The 20,052-nt window shown below is 45.5% G+C and overlaps 1 protein-coding gene across 1 annotated transcript in view; it reads left to right on the top strand.

Moving 5' to 3' along the window:
- The window catches only part of Bpifc (BPI fold containing family C), a 41,643-nt gene that overhangs the window by 7,593 nt on the left and 13,998 nt on the right, over positions 1 to 20,052 (top strand). The window contains exons 3-11 of the mRNA XM_036170066.1: positions 717 to 845; positions 2,631 to 2,786; positions 2,888 to 2,951; positions 4,528 to 4,588; positions 8,445 to 8,536; positions 10,039 to 10,215; positions 13,573 to 13,626; positions 14,962 to 15,132; positions 15,877 to 15,944. Of these exons, the coding sequence (XP_036025959.1) occupies positions 717 to 845; positions 2,631 to 2,786; positions 2,888 to 2,951; positions 4,528 to 4,588; positions 8,445 to 8,536; positions 10,039 to 10,215; positions 13,573 to 13,626; positions 14,962 to 15,132; positions 15,877 to 15,944 (972 nt within the window). The remainder of the gene's footprint in view (positions 1 to 716; positions 846 to 2,630; positions 2,787 to 2,887; positions 2,952 to 4,527; positions 4,589 to 8,444; positions 8,537 to 10,038; positions 10,216 to 13,572; positions 13,627 to 14,961; positions 15,133 to 15,876; positions 15,945 to 20,052) is intronic.

Here is a 20,052-nt window from a genome sequence, read left to right as displayed (position 1 = left end):
AGCTCAGAGAATCTTACGGGAAACCAACTCTATTTAACTTCATATAGGTGCACCCGGCCCCAGAAGGAGGAAGGCATGTTTTGTCCCAGTGAATGGAAGTGAGGGATACAGCTGACACATGTATCAAATGTTTAGCAGGGTACATCGACAGTCCCTGAAAAAAATGGCTGCTTTATCAATACCTGATGTCCTTCCCTTTAAGAAACACTGAAACTAGTATTAGGAAAAAAAGAAAAGGAGAAAACCATAGTGGCAGGGTTTGTAGATGTCCTCCCTTTAAGAAATGCTATAACCAAAGACTGCAGGCAGCGAGACAGGAGGACCACTTTGCTGGCCACCAGCCTACCTCCAAGTCTCCAGGGAACAAGATGGAGGGTGGCAGAACAGAACATCTGCGTCCTCCTCTGCCCTCATGTGGACATACATGTACACATATGAGCACGCACACACACACACCAAAAGGAAAAAGAAATTTGAGAAGTGGATTATTTGATTATTTACAAATTTAGTTCAGAACTTGATTGCCTCCTCCCTCAACTGCTTCTTGCTAAGAAGACTCATGAGGCCACATCCAGACACCCCACTAGAGAGCTGGAATCTAGACACCCCTTCTTCTGCAGGAATTTGCAATCCCAGGGCAGCTCCAGCCTCCAGTTCTGCTTGCCTTAGCAATGCCCAGAAGTGTTGCCTTAATTTTCCTGTTTCTTATTTTACAGCATAAAAATCAACGACTTTTCATTGCCGAATACCTCACTGTCCTTTGTGCCTGGGGTAGGACTTAGAGCATTGAGCAACCACGGCACTGCCAACATCAGCGCCAACTGGGAGGTCAGGGCTCCACTTTTGTGAGTATCCCACTAACATCACTGCGGTTCTGGGGAAAACGTAGACAATTCACTGCTGTGTTCACTACAAGCTTCTTTCCTCTGTATCCATACTTTCTCAAGAGTGTTACCAGGTAAGAGTTGACTCAGGAAACTCTTGCTTGGAAGGGAGGTGGAGGAAAGGCACCCTCCCATAGAAGCACAACGATCGAGCATTCTAGATTTCCTAAGAGCTGAGCTGGGCATGGTGGAGCACTCCTTTAACTCTAGCACTAGGGAGACAGAACCAGGAAGATCTCTATGAGTTTGAGGACAACCTGGTCTAGAGTGAGGACAGCCAGAACTACACAGTGAGACTCTGTCTCAAAAATCACCAAAAAAAGAAAGAAGGAAGGAAAGAAGGAAGGAAGGAAGGAAGGAAGGAAGGAAAGAAGGGAGGGAGGGAGGGAGGGAGGGAGGGAGGAAGGGAGGGAGGGAGGAAGGAAGGAAAGAAAGAAAAGAAATCCTGAGAACTAGAGGCCCGCCTAGCTGGGAGAGAAATTCCCATATCTTCCACATTTTAGGTCCGCTAACCTGAACCAGATGTTCAGTGCATTTCTCCATCTACGGGCTAGAGCTTCTTGTCTCGCACAGAGGTCGGAGGATGGTAGTTAGCTTGAGCCCCACTCTTCCACAGTCAAAAGGTCTCTGTACCCTCAAAGAGAAGAAAAAAGGCTGAAGCTGGGTGTGCTGGTTCAATGCCTGTAATTCAAATACTTTGAGAGACTGCGGCAAGAAGACTGTGGCTAGTTGGAGGCCAGCTTTGGCTACATAGTGAGTTCTTGACCATCTGGGTTACAGAATGAGATCATATGTGAAAGAGTAGAAAAAGAAAGGAAGGAAGGAGAGGGGGGAGGGGAGGAAGGAAAGAAGAACAGAAAGAAAGGAGCTGGGTTGGAGAGATGGCTCAGTGGTTCAGAGCACTGTCTGCTCTTGCAGAGGACCTGAGTTCAGTTCCCAGCACCCACATGGTGGATCACAACTGCCTGTAACTCTTGTTCCATGGGCTCTGGTGTCTCTTAGGCACCTGCATGCACATGGTTGGAATAAGTCAATAAAAAGAAAAGAGGAGGAAGGAAGGAGAAGGGAAAGAGGGAGAAAGAAAAGTTGAACTCAAGTGTTACCTACAAACCAACAAACCAATTTCCAGGGACAAGTCATTGACCCAGTGTAATAGTTAGGTCTGTCTGGGTTGACACCTCAGAATAACACATCTAATCACTCATGAGGCCTCTCTACAGCCACTTATTGTCTAGGTATCATTTTCCCAATCTAATAGATTGCAAATAAACAGCATGTTCCTCCATAAACAACACAGGTTCACATACTTCCTCACATACTTCATTGATGATTTAGCAGCCATGTGTTAGGGAATTATTACTCTGCATAGGGCTCTGCACAAAGTCTTGAGTAACACACACTCCCCTACCTCAAGGCCATATATGAGGTAAGCATGATTTCCCCATGTTCACCCCTCCCAGAGGTTTACCTGGTGTTCCCTCTCAAGATGAATACTGTATGTAAATGGTGCTCGCCTTTGCAGCCACTTCTACCACCAGAGCACTGGGATGACATAAGCAGTGTCCCCCAGCTGTGCATTTACATATTCACCACTTCATTTGGTCAGTAAGCAGTGCTCCTGAGTCTGCTGTAAGTGTTGGGAACTCTTATGTGAGCATGACAAAGTCCCTGTCCCCAAAGAGCTTAGAAGACCCATCTCCATGTGTGGCCCAGACTCTGGTAATCTTTCCCTTTCTCTCCAAACAGCCAAGATTCAGGAGCTGCTGATCTATTTCTCTCTGGAATCTACTTTACTGGCATCATTGTCCTTATCCGTAATAACTTTGGTCACCCAGTCCTGAAACTCCAAGACTGTCATGCCCAAGTGAGCCATGCCCGAGTCTCATTTTCTGGAGGCCTTAGGTGAGTAACAGCAGCCTGGTGGAGCCTTGGGCTGCCACTCAGAGAAGTTTCCCACTGGTGTCTCATGGTCCCTGGTAAGCTCCATTTTTCATTTTTCCTAGTGTCCTGTATAACTCTTTTGCCGAGCCCATGGAGAAACCCATTTTGAGGAATTTAAATGAAATGGTGAGTCTTCAGAAGTTAGACAACCACTGTCAAATGGTATCAGCAGGCCTATCATACCTGCTGATACAATTACCATAAACATTTATTGAGCACCAACTATATGCTAAGCACCATGCAATACACTATTGTATGCAATTTAATAGTTTCTCATGGTTGTGGCAGGAGACACAGATGAACAAAACTACATGCTTTCTCTAGAGTTCCCAAAATGGACAAGCATTTTGTTCTTAATGCAGACTCGGCTAGAGTGGGGACTACTGAGAACAAAAGAAACAAATATTAGTTAATTTAGGGGGAAAAAAAAAAACAAGAAAAACCTCAGACTTGTGAAACTGAACCAGGGCTTGAATACATGGTCACATGATGATGAAACTGAGCTAACCGAGTTTAGAGAACTGGAAAATCTCCTGGGAGACATGTTTGTTTAGGGAACTGAGCCTTGGAATGGAGATAAGATGTGAGCAGGTGAGGAATGGGCAGGGGATGACAGGAATTTCCAAGAAACACACTAACAGTGCTCTTAGGAGGCGGAAGTTCAAGGCTATTTACAGCTACATAGCAAGTTTGAAGCTAGCCTGGGCTACATGTGATCTTGTACATGTACACGATCATACAGAATCTAAGCTAAGCAGAAGTCTACTGACTATTTCATTTCCTCCTCACAACTTTATGAGGTAGATGGGATAATCCCCCCACACTGCAGATGATGAGACTGATGTCAGACAGCGAAAGTAAATTGCCAATGGTTTCCACTCCAGGGGACTGGCTGCCTAGCCTCTGCTAAAACCACCACGCTGCATGAGCATCGATGAGCACGTGGCTGACACATCAGTGCTTGTAACTCAGTAGTTTCTCTCCTCAATGTGCTTTGCTGGCATTCACCCCATTCAGAAAGGTAGAAAGAGGACTGGGGATGTCTCGGATGGTAAAGAGCTTGCCTAGCATGCATCAAGTCCCGGGCTTGATCTATAGCACCGCATAAACTGGATGTGCTAAGGCATATCTGTAATCACAGCTCCTGGAAGGTGGAGGGGGCAGAAGTATCATAAGTTCAAGGTCATCTTAGACTACATAAAAAAATCCAAATGTCAACATGGGCCACATGAGACCATGTCTCAAGGAAAGGAGAGGGAGAGGGGGCAGCAGAGTCCTAAGTGGATCTCTAATCTCATGGTCTCTTCAATTAGCCTAGTGAAAGTGAAGGTTCCAACTGAAGCCACTTTGGAGAGCACTCAGAGCTGCTGATGCAATGGGAGTTGGTGGCACCCAGGCAGGAGAGACACGGCTGTTTTCACAGCAGGTTCCTCAGGTGTGACACCAACACCATGGACAGAGCACATGCCTTGGCATGTCCTGAGAGAAAAGCCAAGCTCTTTCATGGGGCTAGTTGGGTGTGGTTTTAGTTGCTATGAAGCTCAGCCAGCACTCAGTGTCACACTGCCCATACCTGTGAAGGCTGAAGGCCAAGAGCACCAGCTGACTTAAAGGAGCATCGTCAGGGCTACAGGGATACTGTCTCCTAAGCAGAAGGCTTTTTCAATATGTTAACAATTTTTCAAAAACTCTTTTGGTCCAGCTCTGTCCCATTGCCATCGATCAAGTGGAAGCGTTCAATGTCAACATCAGCGCACTGGAGGGTGAGTGTTGGAACTGCCTGCGGGATAGTTCTCTACCCAGCTTCAAACCTTACCCGGGTCTTTTTTCTAAGCAATGAAGTGCCCATTCGTCACTCGGCTTTTCTTCTGCCTAAAAATTAAAGTCCCAGGATGCTGTATAACAAGCCCTATGCATAGCACATGTATTCCTTGGCTACTAACCAACTTTGTTACTGTGGCAGAAGATGGCTCTCAGGGATAAGTGGGCAGAAAACCCCTCTCTGGCTCTAATCCAAGCTTTGGTACTAAACCTATCCTCTTGACCAGGGTATCTGCCTAGCCTTCTCTAACCCCTTCAGGCGCTGTCTTCACAGTATGAAGCAAGCCCACACATGAGGACTCATCCTGTCTCCACCTCTCTCTTACCTTTCCTCCTCAAGCAATCAAGCTGCCTCTATTTCCCTTCTCACTCCTTGGCTTTGCTCACACTGCCCACTCTACTGAGAAGAGCCCCCCTCTCCATTTATTCCTTTAACAGACCTCTATTGAGCAACCATTTCTACACCAGTACTTTTCTGGTCCCCTAGACTTTTTTTTTTTTTTTGAGCTGAGGATCGAACCCAGGGCCTTGTGCTTGCTGGGCAAGCGCTCTACCACTGAGCTAAATGCCCAGCCCCTAGACTTGGTATCCCCACCTTCTCCTGTCCTTTTCATTTCTCTTTTTGTTAAAGACTCAGCTTATGAGACCTTCTCTTCCACACCCTACAGTGACACCTCTTCTTGCATGATACTTTACACATCTCCTTTGCGTCCCTTCCATCTGCTCACTGATGGTGTCCAGAGCACTTAGAATCAGCTGGGCCCTGGTGCTGGAGATGCACAAAGCCTAGGAGACAGACTCCCACCTTCATGGGACTACAGGAAGGGAGCAGTAAACAAGCAGGTGAAACCTGTATTTGGGAAATTATGACTGATAAGAAGAAACAAGGGAGGGGCTGAAGAAGAGTTTCTGTTTCAGACAGGGTGACTAGGAAAGGCACCACTGAGCTGAAGGGACTGGGGATGGGCTGCTCCCAATCTGGATTGTCCTGGTTTATTTCTGTGGCTTTGATAGAATACTGGAAGATGGATGAACTATAAACAACAGAAGGGTATTTGTCTGATGGTCTTGGAAGCTGCAAAGTCCAAGGTTAAGGAGTTACATCTGGTGAGGGTTTCTATGATGAGTCACAACATGGCAGAAGGGCAAGTGAGTGTACACGAGACAGAGAAGAAATCAAGCCAAATTTGTAACCAACCCACTCTGATAGTTGCAGACAATTCCAGAGGGCATTGCCCCACGGCCTGGTTATCTATCAAAGTCCCACTTGACAATACCCATTATGTTGGTAATTAAGTGTGAGCTTTAGAGGGATGTTCAAACCATAGCATGCATGCAGAACTGTCAAGTACAATAGGTCACATGTTCAGAGGCCCTGAGGTAGGGATGAGCTGAGTGCATTAGAGGAACTATAAGACCACGCTAGGACTAGAGGGAGGGCATGGTTGAGGGGAGTGTGAGAACTGAGTTTGCAGGTGCAGGAGGGGTGGCTAGACTTGCCAGAGATCTGGAACACAGCAAAGTCTATCTCTTAGTTTGAGACAGTTACTCTGGTGTTCAAGACAATAACAGCTGGGAAGGAAGAGGGAGGCGCAGCAGAGAGACCGTTTAACAGAGTAGAACATTAGCCCATACAAACAAGGACCTCAGGTGGAGTGACAGAGAGGGAAGACATGTTCCCATATTCTGCACATACCTTGCAGGTAGACAGCAGTAATTATCATCAGGTCAAATGTGGGTTATGGAAGTATTCAGGAGGAACCTCAGGTTTTCACCCTGAGCCAGCCAGATCAGCTTCAGGGGAGTTCTTACTCTACTGGATTTTGATTTCCTAGCCATGTGTCTGTGCCCTCCTCTGGACTCTGAGATTCCTCAGGTCAAGGCCTGGCTGACAGGCCAATAAATACTGAACTGATGAAGGAATAAAAGGAAACAGACGTTGGGACAGAGGATGGATGTGTGGATACAAATAGAAAGGAAGTGAGCAGATCGAAAGAAGGAAGCAAAGGATGAGCCCCACGTGCTGTGTACCTTAGCTACTGTCTTCATCTCCAAGCCTCCCTGCCTTCACTGAGGAATCCCTGTCCTGATCCCCTCACAGAGGATGACTGGATCTATTTAGCTGGGCACTTTAAGAACATTTCGAAAGCACTGGTTGCTCTTGCAGAGGACTAGGGTTAGTTCTCTACATCTTGTGGCACATAGAGCCACCTCTAAATTCAGTTCTTGGAGTTCAGATGCCCTCTTCTGGCCATCATGTGCACCTGCACACCTGTGGTGCACATACAGACAAGCAGGCTTTCATACACAGAAGTAAGAATAAATTTTAAAAATATAAAGGCATAGATGACACTATGTTCTTACTAACTTAGCAAGCCACTTCATCTCCTCCTGCTTCTCATCTGGGGAGAGAGAGGAACTAGGGGAAGAATCAGAAAGGCAGAGATTCGCCAACCAGATGCAGAAGTAGAATGTACTGTACTGAGGAGAAGTAATGACACATAACAGAATGTAGATTAATATAAACATGTTAATTTAAGTTTTAAGAGCTAGTTGGGAACAAGCCTAAGCTAAGGCCAAGATTTTGTACTTAATAAAAAGTCTTTGTGTCATTGTTTGGGAGCTGGCAGTCCAAAGAAATACCTGTTACATTGCCGGATTACATTTGGCTACTTCCTGTCAACTAGTTGCTGGCTCTGTCTCCTGACCCAAGGCTGATTTTATTAACACAGTCTGGGGTTTCACAGTGTGATCTGCCAAATGTAGGTGGAGATGTGAGGAGTGGGGCAGGGAAGGCGGCAGCTGCTGGTGTTCTGTTGCAGCGCTAGGGATAAACTGGGAGACTGGATTTGTAGGCAAGGAGGAAACAGTGAGGGTCTTCTCTTGGCTCACCTGTTTCCCTGGCCTGCTCAGCGTGTTCCCAGTGAATGCCTGCTGATGTTGGAGTCTGGGATGAGCTGGGGGAAGGAAAATTGGGAGGTGGGAAGATCTTTGTGATGATCCCTTGAGGATGGGGTTAGACAGGAAATGGAGACCACAGCAGGTGTTTTGCTACAGGGCTAGGGATGAGACTGAGGGAACAAAGGGAAAGAAATGGGTCTGCCTTCAGCCAGTTAATTTCTTAAAAATAGAAGCACTGGGCCTGTGAGATGATTCAAGGGGTGTAGTTGCCTACCACCACTCAGACAGCCTGAGTTCAATTCTTGGGACCCACATGCTGAAAGGAGAGTCAACTCATACAACTTGTCCCCTGACCACCACACACATTTGTATGTACACAATAAATAAATAGCAAATAACTAGATTGATTGATCAATTAATTAATGTAAAAATTTTAAATAGAACCACATGGGCCACTGAAGTGGCTAGGTGGGAAAGGTGCTTACCACACAAGCCTCACAGCCTGAGTAATCCCCAAACCCATATAAAGGTAGAGAGAGAGAACCAGTCCCAAAAGTTGTTCTCTGACCTCCACACATGTACTGTAATATGTGTGTACCCACAGTCACACATGCAACACACACATACACAATATTAACCAAGTTTTAAAAATTAACAAAAAGATCACACATGCATTGTGTGTGTGTGTGTGTTTTATAGACACATGCATAAAAATGCTTGCCAAAATGTTACTAATGTTTCTCTGATAGTTGAGAAAAATATTTGCTTTTTTCTTTTTCCTCTTCCTGAGTTTTCAAATGTAAACATGTTTCTTATGAAAAGGGGAATTTGGTGTTTCAAATATCATGCGTAGATTAAACTTTTAATGAACACAGATTTTCTCTCTTGGTCACTTAGTTTTAACCAAGATTGACAACTACACCGTGCTGGATTGTTCCCTGCTCAGTCCTCCGGAAGTCACTGAAAACCACCTCGACTTGAGTTTGAAGGTAACTATCGTTCTAGAGCACCTCCTGGCTATGGAGAATGTGTGGGATGGCAAAGTTACAAATGGAAGAAAATGTACTTGTATGCTCTTCAAGCAGTTTCATCTCCTGTAGCACCTGCCTCGTGCTTACACCTTTTCAGAAGACCCGAGCCCTCTCTTGGTGGGCAAATGACTGCTGTCCTTGTCCTACTTCTGCCTATCTTCTTGGTGAAAAGCATCAAGACATTTTGCCTCTTCCCTCCTGGAAAAGATATGAGGCTAGGACCCTGCAAGTGGAACAAACCGCATATTAGGACCAAACACAGCAGGAGGCACTGAGGAGATGACTCAGTGTGTAAAATACCTGCTACCCAAGCATGAGGACCTGGGTTGTCTCCTAAAGCCCATGTGGAAAAGGCCAGGCATGCGGGGATGCACTGGGAGGCAGAGATAGGATGATCCCCTGGGGCTCGCTGGCCAGCCAGCTAGCTAGGTGAATCCTCAATTTCCAGGTTCAATGAGAGACACTGACTCAAAAAATAAGGTGGAGAGCGATTAAAGAAGACATTCAACACCAGCCTCTGGACGACACATACATACATGCAATTGTGTGTGGAAAGGTTTATGTTTCCTTCATTCACAGTCTTTCAAATCAGTTCAGACAATACATTTAAATAATGCCCAGTATCTAACAAGACCACCTAACCATGTCTCAAAAACACTTCAGTAAGTCAAGCCCATGTCTCTCAGCATACTAATGTGGCTCCCCAGTTTTTCAGCGGTCACATATCTTAAAGGTCCAGAGCTAGGCCTCTGGAAGGCTAGTTCATGAGCTATTTAGAGGTGTGCCTTACTTGACTGCACCTCCCTCCTAAGAGAAGTTCTAGCTAGGAGCTTCTCCAGGAGTAACACCGGAGAGTGATCAGATACATGTAGATGTGCTGAAGAATCTCCAGAGCTCTGGGCTGGAGGGATGGCTCAGCTGTTGAGTACACACTGCTCCAGAGCTCTGGGCTGAAAGGATGGCTCAGCTGTTGAGTACACACTGCCCCAGAGCTCTGGGCTGGATGCATAACTCAGCTGTTGAGTACACACTGCTCCAGAGCTCTGGGCTGGATGCATCACTCAGCTGTTGAGTACATACTGCTCCAGAGCTCTGGGCTGGAAGGATGGCTCAGCTGTTGGGATGGCTCAGCTGTTGAGTACATATTGCTCTTCCAGATGACTTGAGTTCTGTTCCCAGTACCCATGCTAGGTGGCTCAAAACTGCCTGTAAGAGTTTCAGGAGATCCAGTGCCTCTGTCCCTTGAGTACATACCCACACACATATATATCTTTAAAATATTTTTTTAATCTCAGAGCTTTGAAACATAGCCACTAGCCAAGGAGCCTAAAGACCTTATGCTTTTCTCCTTACCAAGGAGCATCTGTGATTTTCTTTATCTGGACTTGAGAGGTCCTAGCTTCTTTGTGATACATTTGCATTTTCACCTGATAATTGGTCTTCATTTCTGCTTCCCACAGGGTGCATTCTACCCACTGGAAAGCCTTGTTGACCCTCCCTTCCTACCAACCCCCTTTGAGCTACCAGAGAACAGGGACTCCATGCTCTACATTGGCATCTCTGAGTATTTCTTTAAATCTGCATCCTTTGCGCACTTTGTAACTGGGGCTCTTGAGGTCACGCTGTCCACCAAGGAGGTAAGTAAAGCCTTGGGGTGGTGGCTGTGCCCACCGTCTTTAGTCTTTCTTTTTAAAATGTCCTGTTGTGAACTTTTTTGTCATATTTTTTATTCCTGGGCCTTTTTATACCATCACTCCTAAAAAAGATAATGAATGAAGTATTATAGAATGGGTGCTGTTGTTATTGGGGGAGGGGGCTGTTGGATTTCCAGTTCTTCTAATTTAGTCTTCTTCATGGTGTCTAGCCACTATTCTAGAATGATCTTAACTAATACAAAGACATCTATCTCTCTACCATTTATCATCTGTGACCTTTGGTAAGTTCAACCTACTTGTATGTGTTGATTTCCTCATCTGAGAAAGGGGGCTGAGGTCCCACACTCTTAGAGTCATAATGGTCACTAAAGGGTTTAAACATATATGACTTCCAGAACAATCTCAGTATAGAGTAAGTGCTCTGCAACTGTTGCTTCTGGGTTATATCACCACCACCACCACACCACCACCCCCATCACCACCACCACCACCATCACCACCACCACCACCACCACACCACCACCACCACACCATCACTACCATCACCACCATCATCACCACCACCATCACCACACCACCACCACCCCCATCACTACCACCACCACACCATCACTACCATCACCACCATCACCACCACCACCACCATCACCACCACCACCACACCACACCACCACCACCACCATCACTACCATCACCACCATCACCACCACCACCACACCACCACCCCAATCACTACCACCACCACCACCACCCCCATCACCACCACCACCATCACCACACCACCACCACCACCATCACCACCACCACCACACCACCACCATCACCACACCACCACCACCACCATCACCACCACCACACCACCACCATCACCACCACCACCATCACCACCATCACTACCACACCACCATCACCACCACCACACCACCACCACCACCATCACCACCACCACCACACCACACCACCACCACCACCATCACCACCACCACCATCACCACCATCACTACCATCACCACCATCACCACCATCACCACCATCACCACCATCACCACCACCACACCACCACCACCACCATCACCACCACCACCACACCACACCACCACCACCACCATCACCACCACCACCACACCACCACCATCACCACACCACCACCACCACCATCACTACCACCACCACACCATCACTACCATCACCACCATCACCACCACCACCACCATCACCACCACCACCACACCACACCACCACCACCACCATCACTACCATCACCACCATCACCACCACCACCACACCACCACCCCAATCACTACCACCACCACCACCACCACCATCACCACCACCACACCACCACCACACCACCACCACCCCCATCACCACCACCACCATCACCACACCACCACCACCACCATCACCACCACCACCACACCACCACCATCACCACACCACCACCACCACCATCACCACCACCACACCACCACCATCACCACCACCACCATCATCACCATCACTACCACACCACCATCACCACCACCACACCACCACCACCACCATCACTACCACCACCACACCACACCACCACCACCACCATCACCACCACCACCATCACCACCATCACTACCATCACCACCATCACCACCACCACACCACCACCACACCATCACTACCATCACCACCATCACCACCACCACACCACCACCACCACCATCACCACCACCACCACACCACCACCACCATCACCACCACCACCACACCACCACCATCACCACACCACCACCACCACCATCACCACCACCACACCACCACCATCACCACCACCACACCACCACCATCACCACCACCACACCACCACCATCACCACCACCACACCACCACCATCACCACCACCACCATCACCACCACCATCACACCACCATCACACCATCACTACCATCACCACCACCACACCACCACCACACCACCACCACACCACCACCACCACCATCACCACCACCACACCACCACCATCACCACCACCACCATCACTGTCATCATCACTCCTTGTATTCTGCCAGTATAAGGATTTCTCCTATTGGTAATTACAACTGATTTATACCAGCAGTATAAATGTGTATATAGATACACATTGATTCTCTCTGCCATGTACCTCTCTTTTTATCACAAAAACACCCTCTCTGGCTAGTCAGCAAAAAGCATCCATTTTATTTATTTTTAAATGATTTATTTTATTTTGTGTACATTGGTGTTTTGCCTGCATGTATATCTGTGTGATGGTGTCCGATCTCCTGCAACTGGAGTTACAGACAGTTGTGATCTGACACATGGATGATGGGAATTGAATCTGGGTCATCTGGAAGAGCAATCCATGCTCTTAATCACAGAGCTGTCTCTCCATTCCCTGAAAGCACCCATTTTAAATCTTCCCTTTCTGGGCATCATAGTTGTACACATTACTGTGAACCTTACATTCAGCATAGTGATTGTACACATTACCATGAACCTTACATTTCTGGGCATCATGCTTGTACACATTACTGTGAACCTTACATTTCTGGGCATCATGATTATGCACATTACTGTAAACATTACATTTCTGGGCATCATGATTGTGCACATTACTGTGAACCTTACATATCTGGGCATCATGATTGTATATATTACTATGAACCTTACATTTCTGGGCATCGTGATTGTACACATTACTATGAACCTTCCCTTTCTGGGCATCATAATTGTACACATTACTGTGAACCTTACATTCAGCATAGTGAAGACAACAGCACCAGGTGTCTTAGACTTGGAAAAAATGCTCCCAGGTAAATTACTTAAGCAACTTACGTTTGGGTAGCTCTGAAAATGAGGATATCTTGAAACTTACTGCTAATGACCATAGAATGTTTACATAAAGATTGTGCATAAATGAGACAGTGTTCTCCAGAGATTTCTCTAAAGGAGTGTGACTTTGGACAAGTCTTTTGCCTTTATAAAATGAGGTTACCTAAACATTTTGTGACTTCACCTCTTTACAAGTCACACTAGAGATAATTCTACATTTTACCCAAAAAGACAACACAGGTAAAATGTTGCAATGAGGTACGGAGGGATTGCTCAGTGGTTAAGGCCACTGACTGTTCATCCAGAAGACCTGGGTTCAATTCTCTGCACCCACATGGCAGCTATACCTGCAGTTCCATGGAATCCAGTGTCCTCTTATGGCATGCAAATGTACATGCAGACAACACACACACACACACACACACACACACACACACACACACACACACACACACATGAATAAATAAATCTCTTTTAAAAGTCTTGCAGTGATGTAGTGTTTCTTTTCTATAGATTTCCAACTATTTCAATCAAAATACTCAAGGAATTGGCAGCGTGCTCTCCAAGGTGAGTGCTCAAGTTTTGCTCCTCAGTGATGGACATACTGTCACTGAAGTCACTTCCAGGAGACTCTTGGATTCTGTACATTCTCTTTTGATCCAAGCATAAATCAATCCATCTTTCTCTTCTTTTTTATATCTTTTCCATTCTCTCTTCCTTTCCTGCTTCTCTTCTCTTCCTCCTCCTCTTTCATTTCTTGACAATGTTTCAATATGTAAAATGGGTAAATTTGCAATCCTCCTGCCTCAGCCTCCCATGTATTGGGATTAAAGGGATATACCATCATACTTGGCTATCTTTCCATCCTACAAGATTTTTTCTTCCTAATTAAATATCCAGAAATATTTCCTAAATAAAGTCCATTAAAAATGACTAAAAGTATTGTAAGTTCGTAAAAATAAAAAAAAAAATCCATCTGGAAAATTCCACCATTCTTAAAATAATTCACTTAAATATAGAAATTACTGGCTTGAATGGAAGATTTAATCCTTAAATTACTTACTTACTTACTTTATTTATTTACTTACTTACTTACTTACTTACTTACTTACTTATTTATTGGTAAGGCCGCACTATGTAGTGCAGGCTGGTCTGGAACTCAATATTTAACCTAGGCTGCTCTTTAATTTTTGATCCTCCTCAGTCATTTTTCCAAGTACTGGGATTACACGTGACTTTAGTAAAACAACTATTAATATCACCCCTTCATAGCATTCCAGGTATCATACACAATGGGCCTACAAGCTCAAGTTTGTCTTAGAAGACCAAGATGCTTCAGAGAAAGGCACTCAAAACAGACAGATCTTGTCTTGAAGTTCAGTTCTACAGTTTATTCTGTGAGAACTATAAGAAAAGCATTTAGTCTGTCCACAATTCAACCTTCATTATATAACGGCCCTCTGGCCAGGTGGTGATAGTGCATGCCTTTAATCCCAACACTTGGGAGGCAGGGGCAAGCAGATATCTGAGTTCAAAGTCAGCCTGATCTACAGAGTGAGTTCCAGGACATCCAGGGTTACACAGAGAAACCCTGTCTCAAAAAAAAAAAAAAAAAAAAAAAAAAAACAACTAAATAAATAAATAATAAAAATAAAACAGCACTACTGATAGAACCTGCCTTGGAGTTTTATGAAGAGTAGATAACAGCCAATGAAGTCCCTGGTTGTGTGGCTGACACAGAGGATATGTTCAGCAAACGCATGTTGTTATTCCTAGTAAGAGGTGCTTTCTGTTCTAACTGCATGATGCAAGATTTTCTTAACACAAGCCACTCCAGGTTTGTGGTTTTTGCTCCTCAGCCCCTGACTCTCTTGTCTCTATTTCTCTCCTGGAATGGGACAGATTGCAGAGATCTACATCTTATCCCAGCCGTTCATGCTGCAGATCATGGCCACAGGGCCTCCTGTGATCAATTTACACCCAAACAGTTTCAGCCTGGAGTTCCCAGCTTCGGTCATCATGCTCACTCAACTGGAGAACTCCACCATCAAGCACATTGTCTCCATGGACTTTGTGAGTCTGGGGATAGGGGGTAGCCTCTGGTCACCAAGTCATTCCTGCTGGGAATCACTGGCCAGCAGCCTCTAGATGTTTGGAGTGAAGGGTGATTCCTAAATTAAAAGTAGACGCTGGGGCTGTCTAAAACAGACCCACCTGCCCACATGTGGAAGTGGCCATATATGGAGGCAGAAGAGCTCATAACCCTGTGGGTAAAATATCTCACCAATTTCTACTTCCCATGCTCTCTTCTCTTTATATTAGAGAGCTGTAATCAAGTCAATTTCCCCTGACCAATTAAAGTTAGAAACAGTACAATGAAGTCAAACAAAATTACACACATGATTAGGGGAAGCAAAGCTCAAGAGGGGCTGGGGCTATGACTCAGTGGCAGACTGCTTGCCTAACATGCTTAAGACCTGGGTTTAATCCACAGCACTGCCAAAAAACTAATTTAAAAGAAGCACTCAAACAAGAAACCTTTACACTTAGCTTCTTTCCCTGCAAGACATTTTTCTCTCCATTTGGCCCACACTCGCCTTGAACTCTCATCCCTCCTCCTTCCTCAACCTTCCAAATGCTAGAATACACTCACAGGCTGCCCAGCCCAGAGGCAGAGATGTTTCTGGCCAACATCTTTTGAATAAGAGGGAACACTGGGCTTGTGATGTCTCTGCTATACTCCTAGAGTGGAGCTGTTACACTTGTGGTCGAGATGGATAACCACTCACTGCAGTAACAAGGGTTTTTTATCTTCAGATTGCTAGTACCAGTGTTGGCCTGGCTATTTTGGGACAAAAACTGATCTGCTCCTTGTCTCTGAACAGGTAAGATCAATGGATTTGACAGTTGGAAACCCTGGGAACAAATGAGTCCCCAAAGACAAAGTGACCATTGAGAAAACAAATGATTTACTACTGTGGGGCTGTGAGTGAGCTCGATACTCTGCCTCTAACTGGACAGATTGTTTCAAAGGTTGAACTCAGTAAAGAAAAATAGTACTTTTGTTTTTCTCCTTCTTTGACTAGAGCAACAGTAAGATAAACTAGGAAGAAGGTCATTGTAGAGATAATCCTATCATTACCCATTCCAGTGATGACTACAGTTCCTCTTGGTGACTCAAGGAAAAGAGTATGTTGCATGGGGATGTTGTGAGAAGAAGGATGCACAGGGATATTCAGGTGCAGTGTACATCTGTAGAGATTAAGGGGTCAAGTTTCAAATCCCTTCTCAGTGGCCTTATGGCCATGGTCACGTCTTGTCTTAGTTAGGGTTTCTGTTGCTGTGATAAAACAGCATGACCAAAAGCAGCTTGGGGAGGAAGGGTTTATTTGGCTTCCATATCCTAAGTTACAGTCCACTGAGGGAAGCCAAGGCAGGAACTCAAACTGGGCAGGAACCCGGAGACAGGAGCTGATGCAGTAACCACAGAGGGATGCTGCTTACCAGCTTGCTCCCCGTGGCTTGCTCAGCCTGCTTTCTTACAGAACCCAGGACCACCAGCCAGGGATGGCACTATCCACAATGGGCTTGGCCCTCCTACATCAACCACTAATTAAGAAAATGCTCTGCACATTTACGTACAGCCTGATCTTACAGGGGTCCCCTCTTCTCAGATTATTCTATCTTGTGTCAAGTTGACATAAAACAAGCTAGTACAAGTCTACTAACCATTTCCACTTCAAGTCTCGGTTTCCTGATGTGTAAGATAGTAGAACTGGACTGATCCAGCACCCTCAGACTCTGACAACTGGGTCCTATAACTAGAACACATAATTTAACAAGATCTTGTCCTATGACCTAGCTAGTCTCAGAGGAGGTGATAAGATGTGCAGAGACATGAACAGTCCCACATGCAGGTCACTGAACACCATCTTCAAAGTCCACTGTCACTGAAGGGGGAGTTTACAGATGAACTGGCCCGGACTAAACTTGTGAAAGAAGAGGAGACAACAAAAGCAGTCAGAAAAGAACTGAGATACCAACAGGAGAAAGTTGGCCCACCTTCCTAAGGCCACCTGATGGCCAGGCACAGGACTGTAGTAACATGGAAAATTCTTACAATAAAACCATGTTAAGTAGAAAAAGAATACAAAACTGCATAAATACAATAACCAACTGTACAATGAAAAGCTTCATACCTAGACAGAAAACTAGATCAACCATCACACCCTTAAAAAAAAAATCAGGATCCAAGATTATGAGATTGGGAGATTGGAGTTTCTCATTAAAATAGTCATTATGCTATACCGTTTTTTACAACACGAGGATCCCAGTTGGAAAGGGTATCTGTAGAATAGGTTCACACAAAGAAAAGGTTTCTTTACCAAACTTACATTCCAAGTACAGCTGACTTCTTAGAAGGGTCCAGAATTCACCAGACTTAGTGACTAAGGACAATACATTCAAGTACCTTAAATAAGACCCTAAAGAAATACAATCCAGGGGGTTGAGGATTTAGCTCAGTGGTAGGCACTTGCCTAGCAAGTGCAAGACCCTGGGTTTGGTCCTCAACTCTGGGAAAAAAGAAAGAAAGAAAGAAAGAAAGAAAGAAAGAAAGAAAGAAAGAAAGAAAGAAAGAAAGAAAGAAAAGAAAGGAAAGAAAAGAAAACAAATATAATCCAGAATTTATTATACTGTTTATACCAACAATAATTTCAAAACAATTATTATAATTATTATAATTTCAAAAACAATTATTGTGGAACAAGGGCCTCCAAACACAACATTCTCAATTGTCTGGAGCCCCTGAGGTGGCCCTGTTTCTAGGGAGTCAGACAGATAAAACTCAGAGCCATAATGGGTGACTTTCAAGGTGACAGTTCTGACAGGCCAGTGGATGGAGAGCAGAGAGCAGGTGAATGAAGAGGTAAATATTCTTCAGCATCTATGTGGACAAAAATGAAGGCGACAGAGACAGAGGTGACAGAGACAGAGAAGAGAGGGCAGGTGAGAAAAAGAGGCTGCAGACCTGACTGTTGTCAGGGGCAGGATGAGTCTGCTGGCTGCTGCAGCAGGTGCTCAGAGAAGGTAACAGTGCCTGGATTTGACAGGTCTCCATGGTCCTGGCAGATTCTAAAGGAAGGATTCGATAATGGTGGTTATGTCAAGTTTGGTCAGGGAGACTGGGCTGGTTGCTCTGCTCCCATGGATCCTGGCCTACTGACACCTCCTAGCAGCCAAGACAGGCAGGAGCCAGTGTTATGGTTACTTAAGGGAATGATTTTTAAAATGGATTTTAACCCACTAAATTCATAACATCCCATTTTCCAGCTTCCTGTAGTCCTGAGATTAATCTGACCTCATAATGATGAACCCTGAAATTAGGGCTCCTGCCTCGACACTCATTGTCATAGGTCTCCCTGAGATTTCCAAATTGGGAGGTTCCCCTGCCCTGATGTTTTAGTCAAATCTGGGTAGAAAGGAAAATGCAGCTCTCCTACTTCAGGAATTATGAAGAAGGCGTAGGAGGTGTCTCAGTGGGAAAAGGGCTTGCTGAGTACACATGAGGACCTGAGTTTGAATCTCTGCCACCCTTGTGGGCATGATGGTGCACAGTTAACGTCAGTGCTGAGGGACAGAAATAGGCAGATTCTGAGGACTTGCTGCAACCAGACTAGCTAAAACAATGAGTTCCAAGGTCAATGGAAGACTTTGTCTCAAATAAATCGATAAATAATTAGATAGGTGATAGATAGATAGATAGATAGATGATAGATAAGTAAAATAGAGAATGATTGAAGAAGACACGTGGCATGGGCTTCTGACCCACACACAGATGAGCATATCACACACACACACACACACACACACACACACACACACGCACACGCACACGCGCACACGCACACACACACACACACACACACACACACACACACACACACACACGCGCGCACAAACACACACACACAGATGAGCATATCACACACACACACACACACACACACACACGATTTTTTTAAAAATTATGAAGAATGTCAGAGTAGAAACTAAGAAGTCTGAAGTTGGCTCCTGCAGAAGATGCTGTCTTACACTCAGGCACTGAGCTGGTTTTTGGCAAGTTTTGTGAGTCAGGCCTCACTTGGCCACCCAACCAGAGAACAGCTTAGCAAGGCTGCCCAGGCTGTGCTGAAAGGCCATCTTGTCCTCAGCAGTGGGAGCAGCAGCCCTGCCTCCCACATCACTGCCCCTCCTCCACTTTAGTCTGCCTTTCAGGCTGAGCTGGTTTAGTCTGTGGCCAATGTCATCCGGAAGAGAGTCATCCAGAAGAGAGTCATCCAGAAAGGTGAGGCGTGGTTGGGAATCCATGAGACAGACATCAAAGGGGAAGAACCAGGCAATACAGTGTCTCCAAATAAACTCCCAGCGTATCACGACCTTCTAACTAACCCTGGCTGAGCTGCTTGGCATTGGCTGTGAGAGATGCAGAAATCAAAGCAAACCTGAGGGACTGTGATTATGATGAGTTAGAGAGTATGCCTAACTGTGTTTAGGTCCCAGCACTGCCACTGAACAGCTGTATAGTCTCTGGCAAGTTACTTAACCTCTCTGGATCTCTGGATCTCTAGTTCCTTCTCCATAAAATGATGCTCTTATAAAACCTGCTTTAGGAGGTTGTGACATTGTGAGTCCATATGTGTCTATTTCTCTCTCTCTCTCTCTCTCTCTCTCTCTCCCTCTCCCCTCTGTCTGTCTGTCTGTCTGTCTGTCTGTTTATCTCTCTGCTAGGAATCAAACTCAAGGCTTTGCATGTTAAACAAGTGTTCTAACACTCAGCTACCCCTTTAGCCCCTACAAAATCATTTCATGAGTGCCCCTGTTGAGACACTCATGTCCTCACTCTTCTGTGGGAGTCACCATCCTCTACTTCTCTTTATTGTTGAGCTTTAAAGCTCCCTTCCAGGTCCCTCACTCAGCACAGCACCCACTTTA

The sequence above is a fragment of the Onychomys torridus genome, chromosome 20 (genome assembly GCF_903995425.1).
Source record: "Onychomys torridus chromosome 20, mOncTor1.1, whole genome shotgun sequence".
NCBI lineage: Eukaryota > Metazoa > Chordata > Mammalia > Rodentia > Cricetidae > Onychomys > Onychomys torridus.
This window is presented reverse-complemented; position numbering and strand designations above follow the sequence as displayed.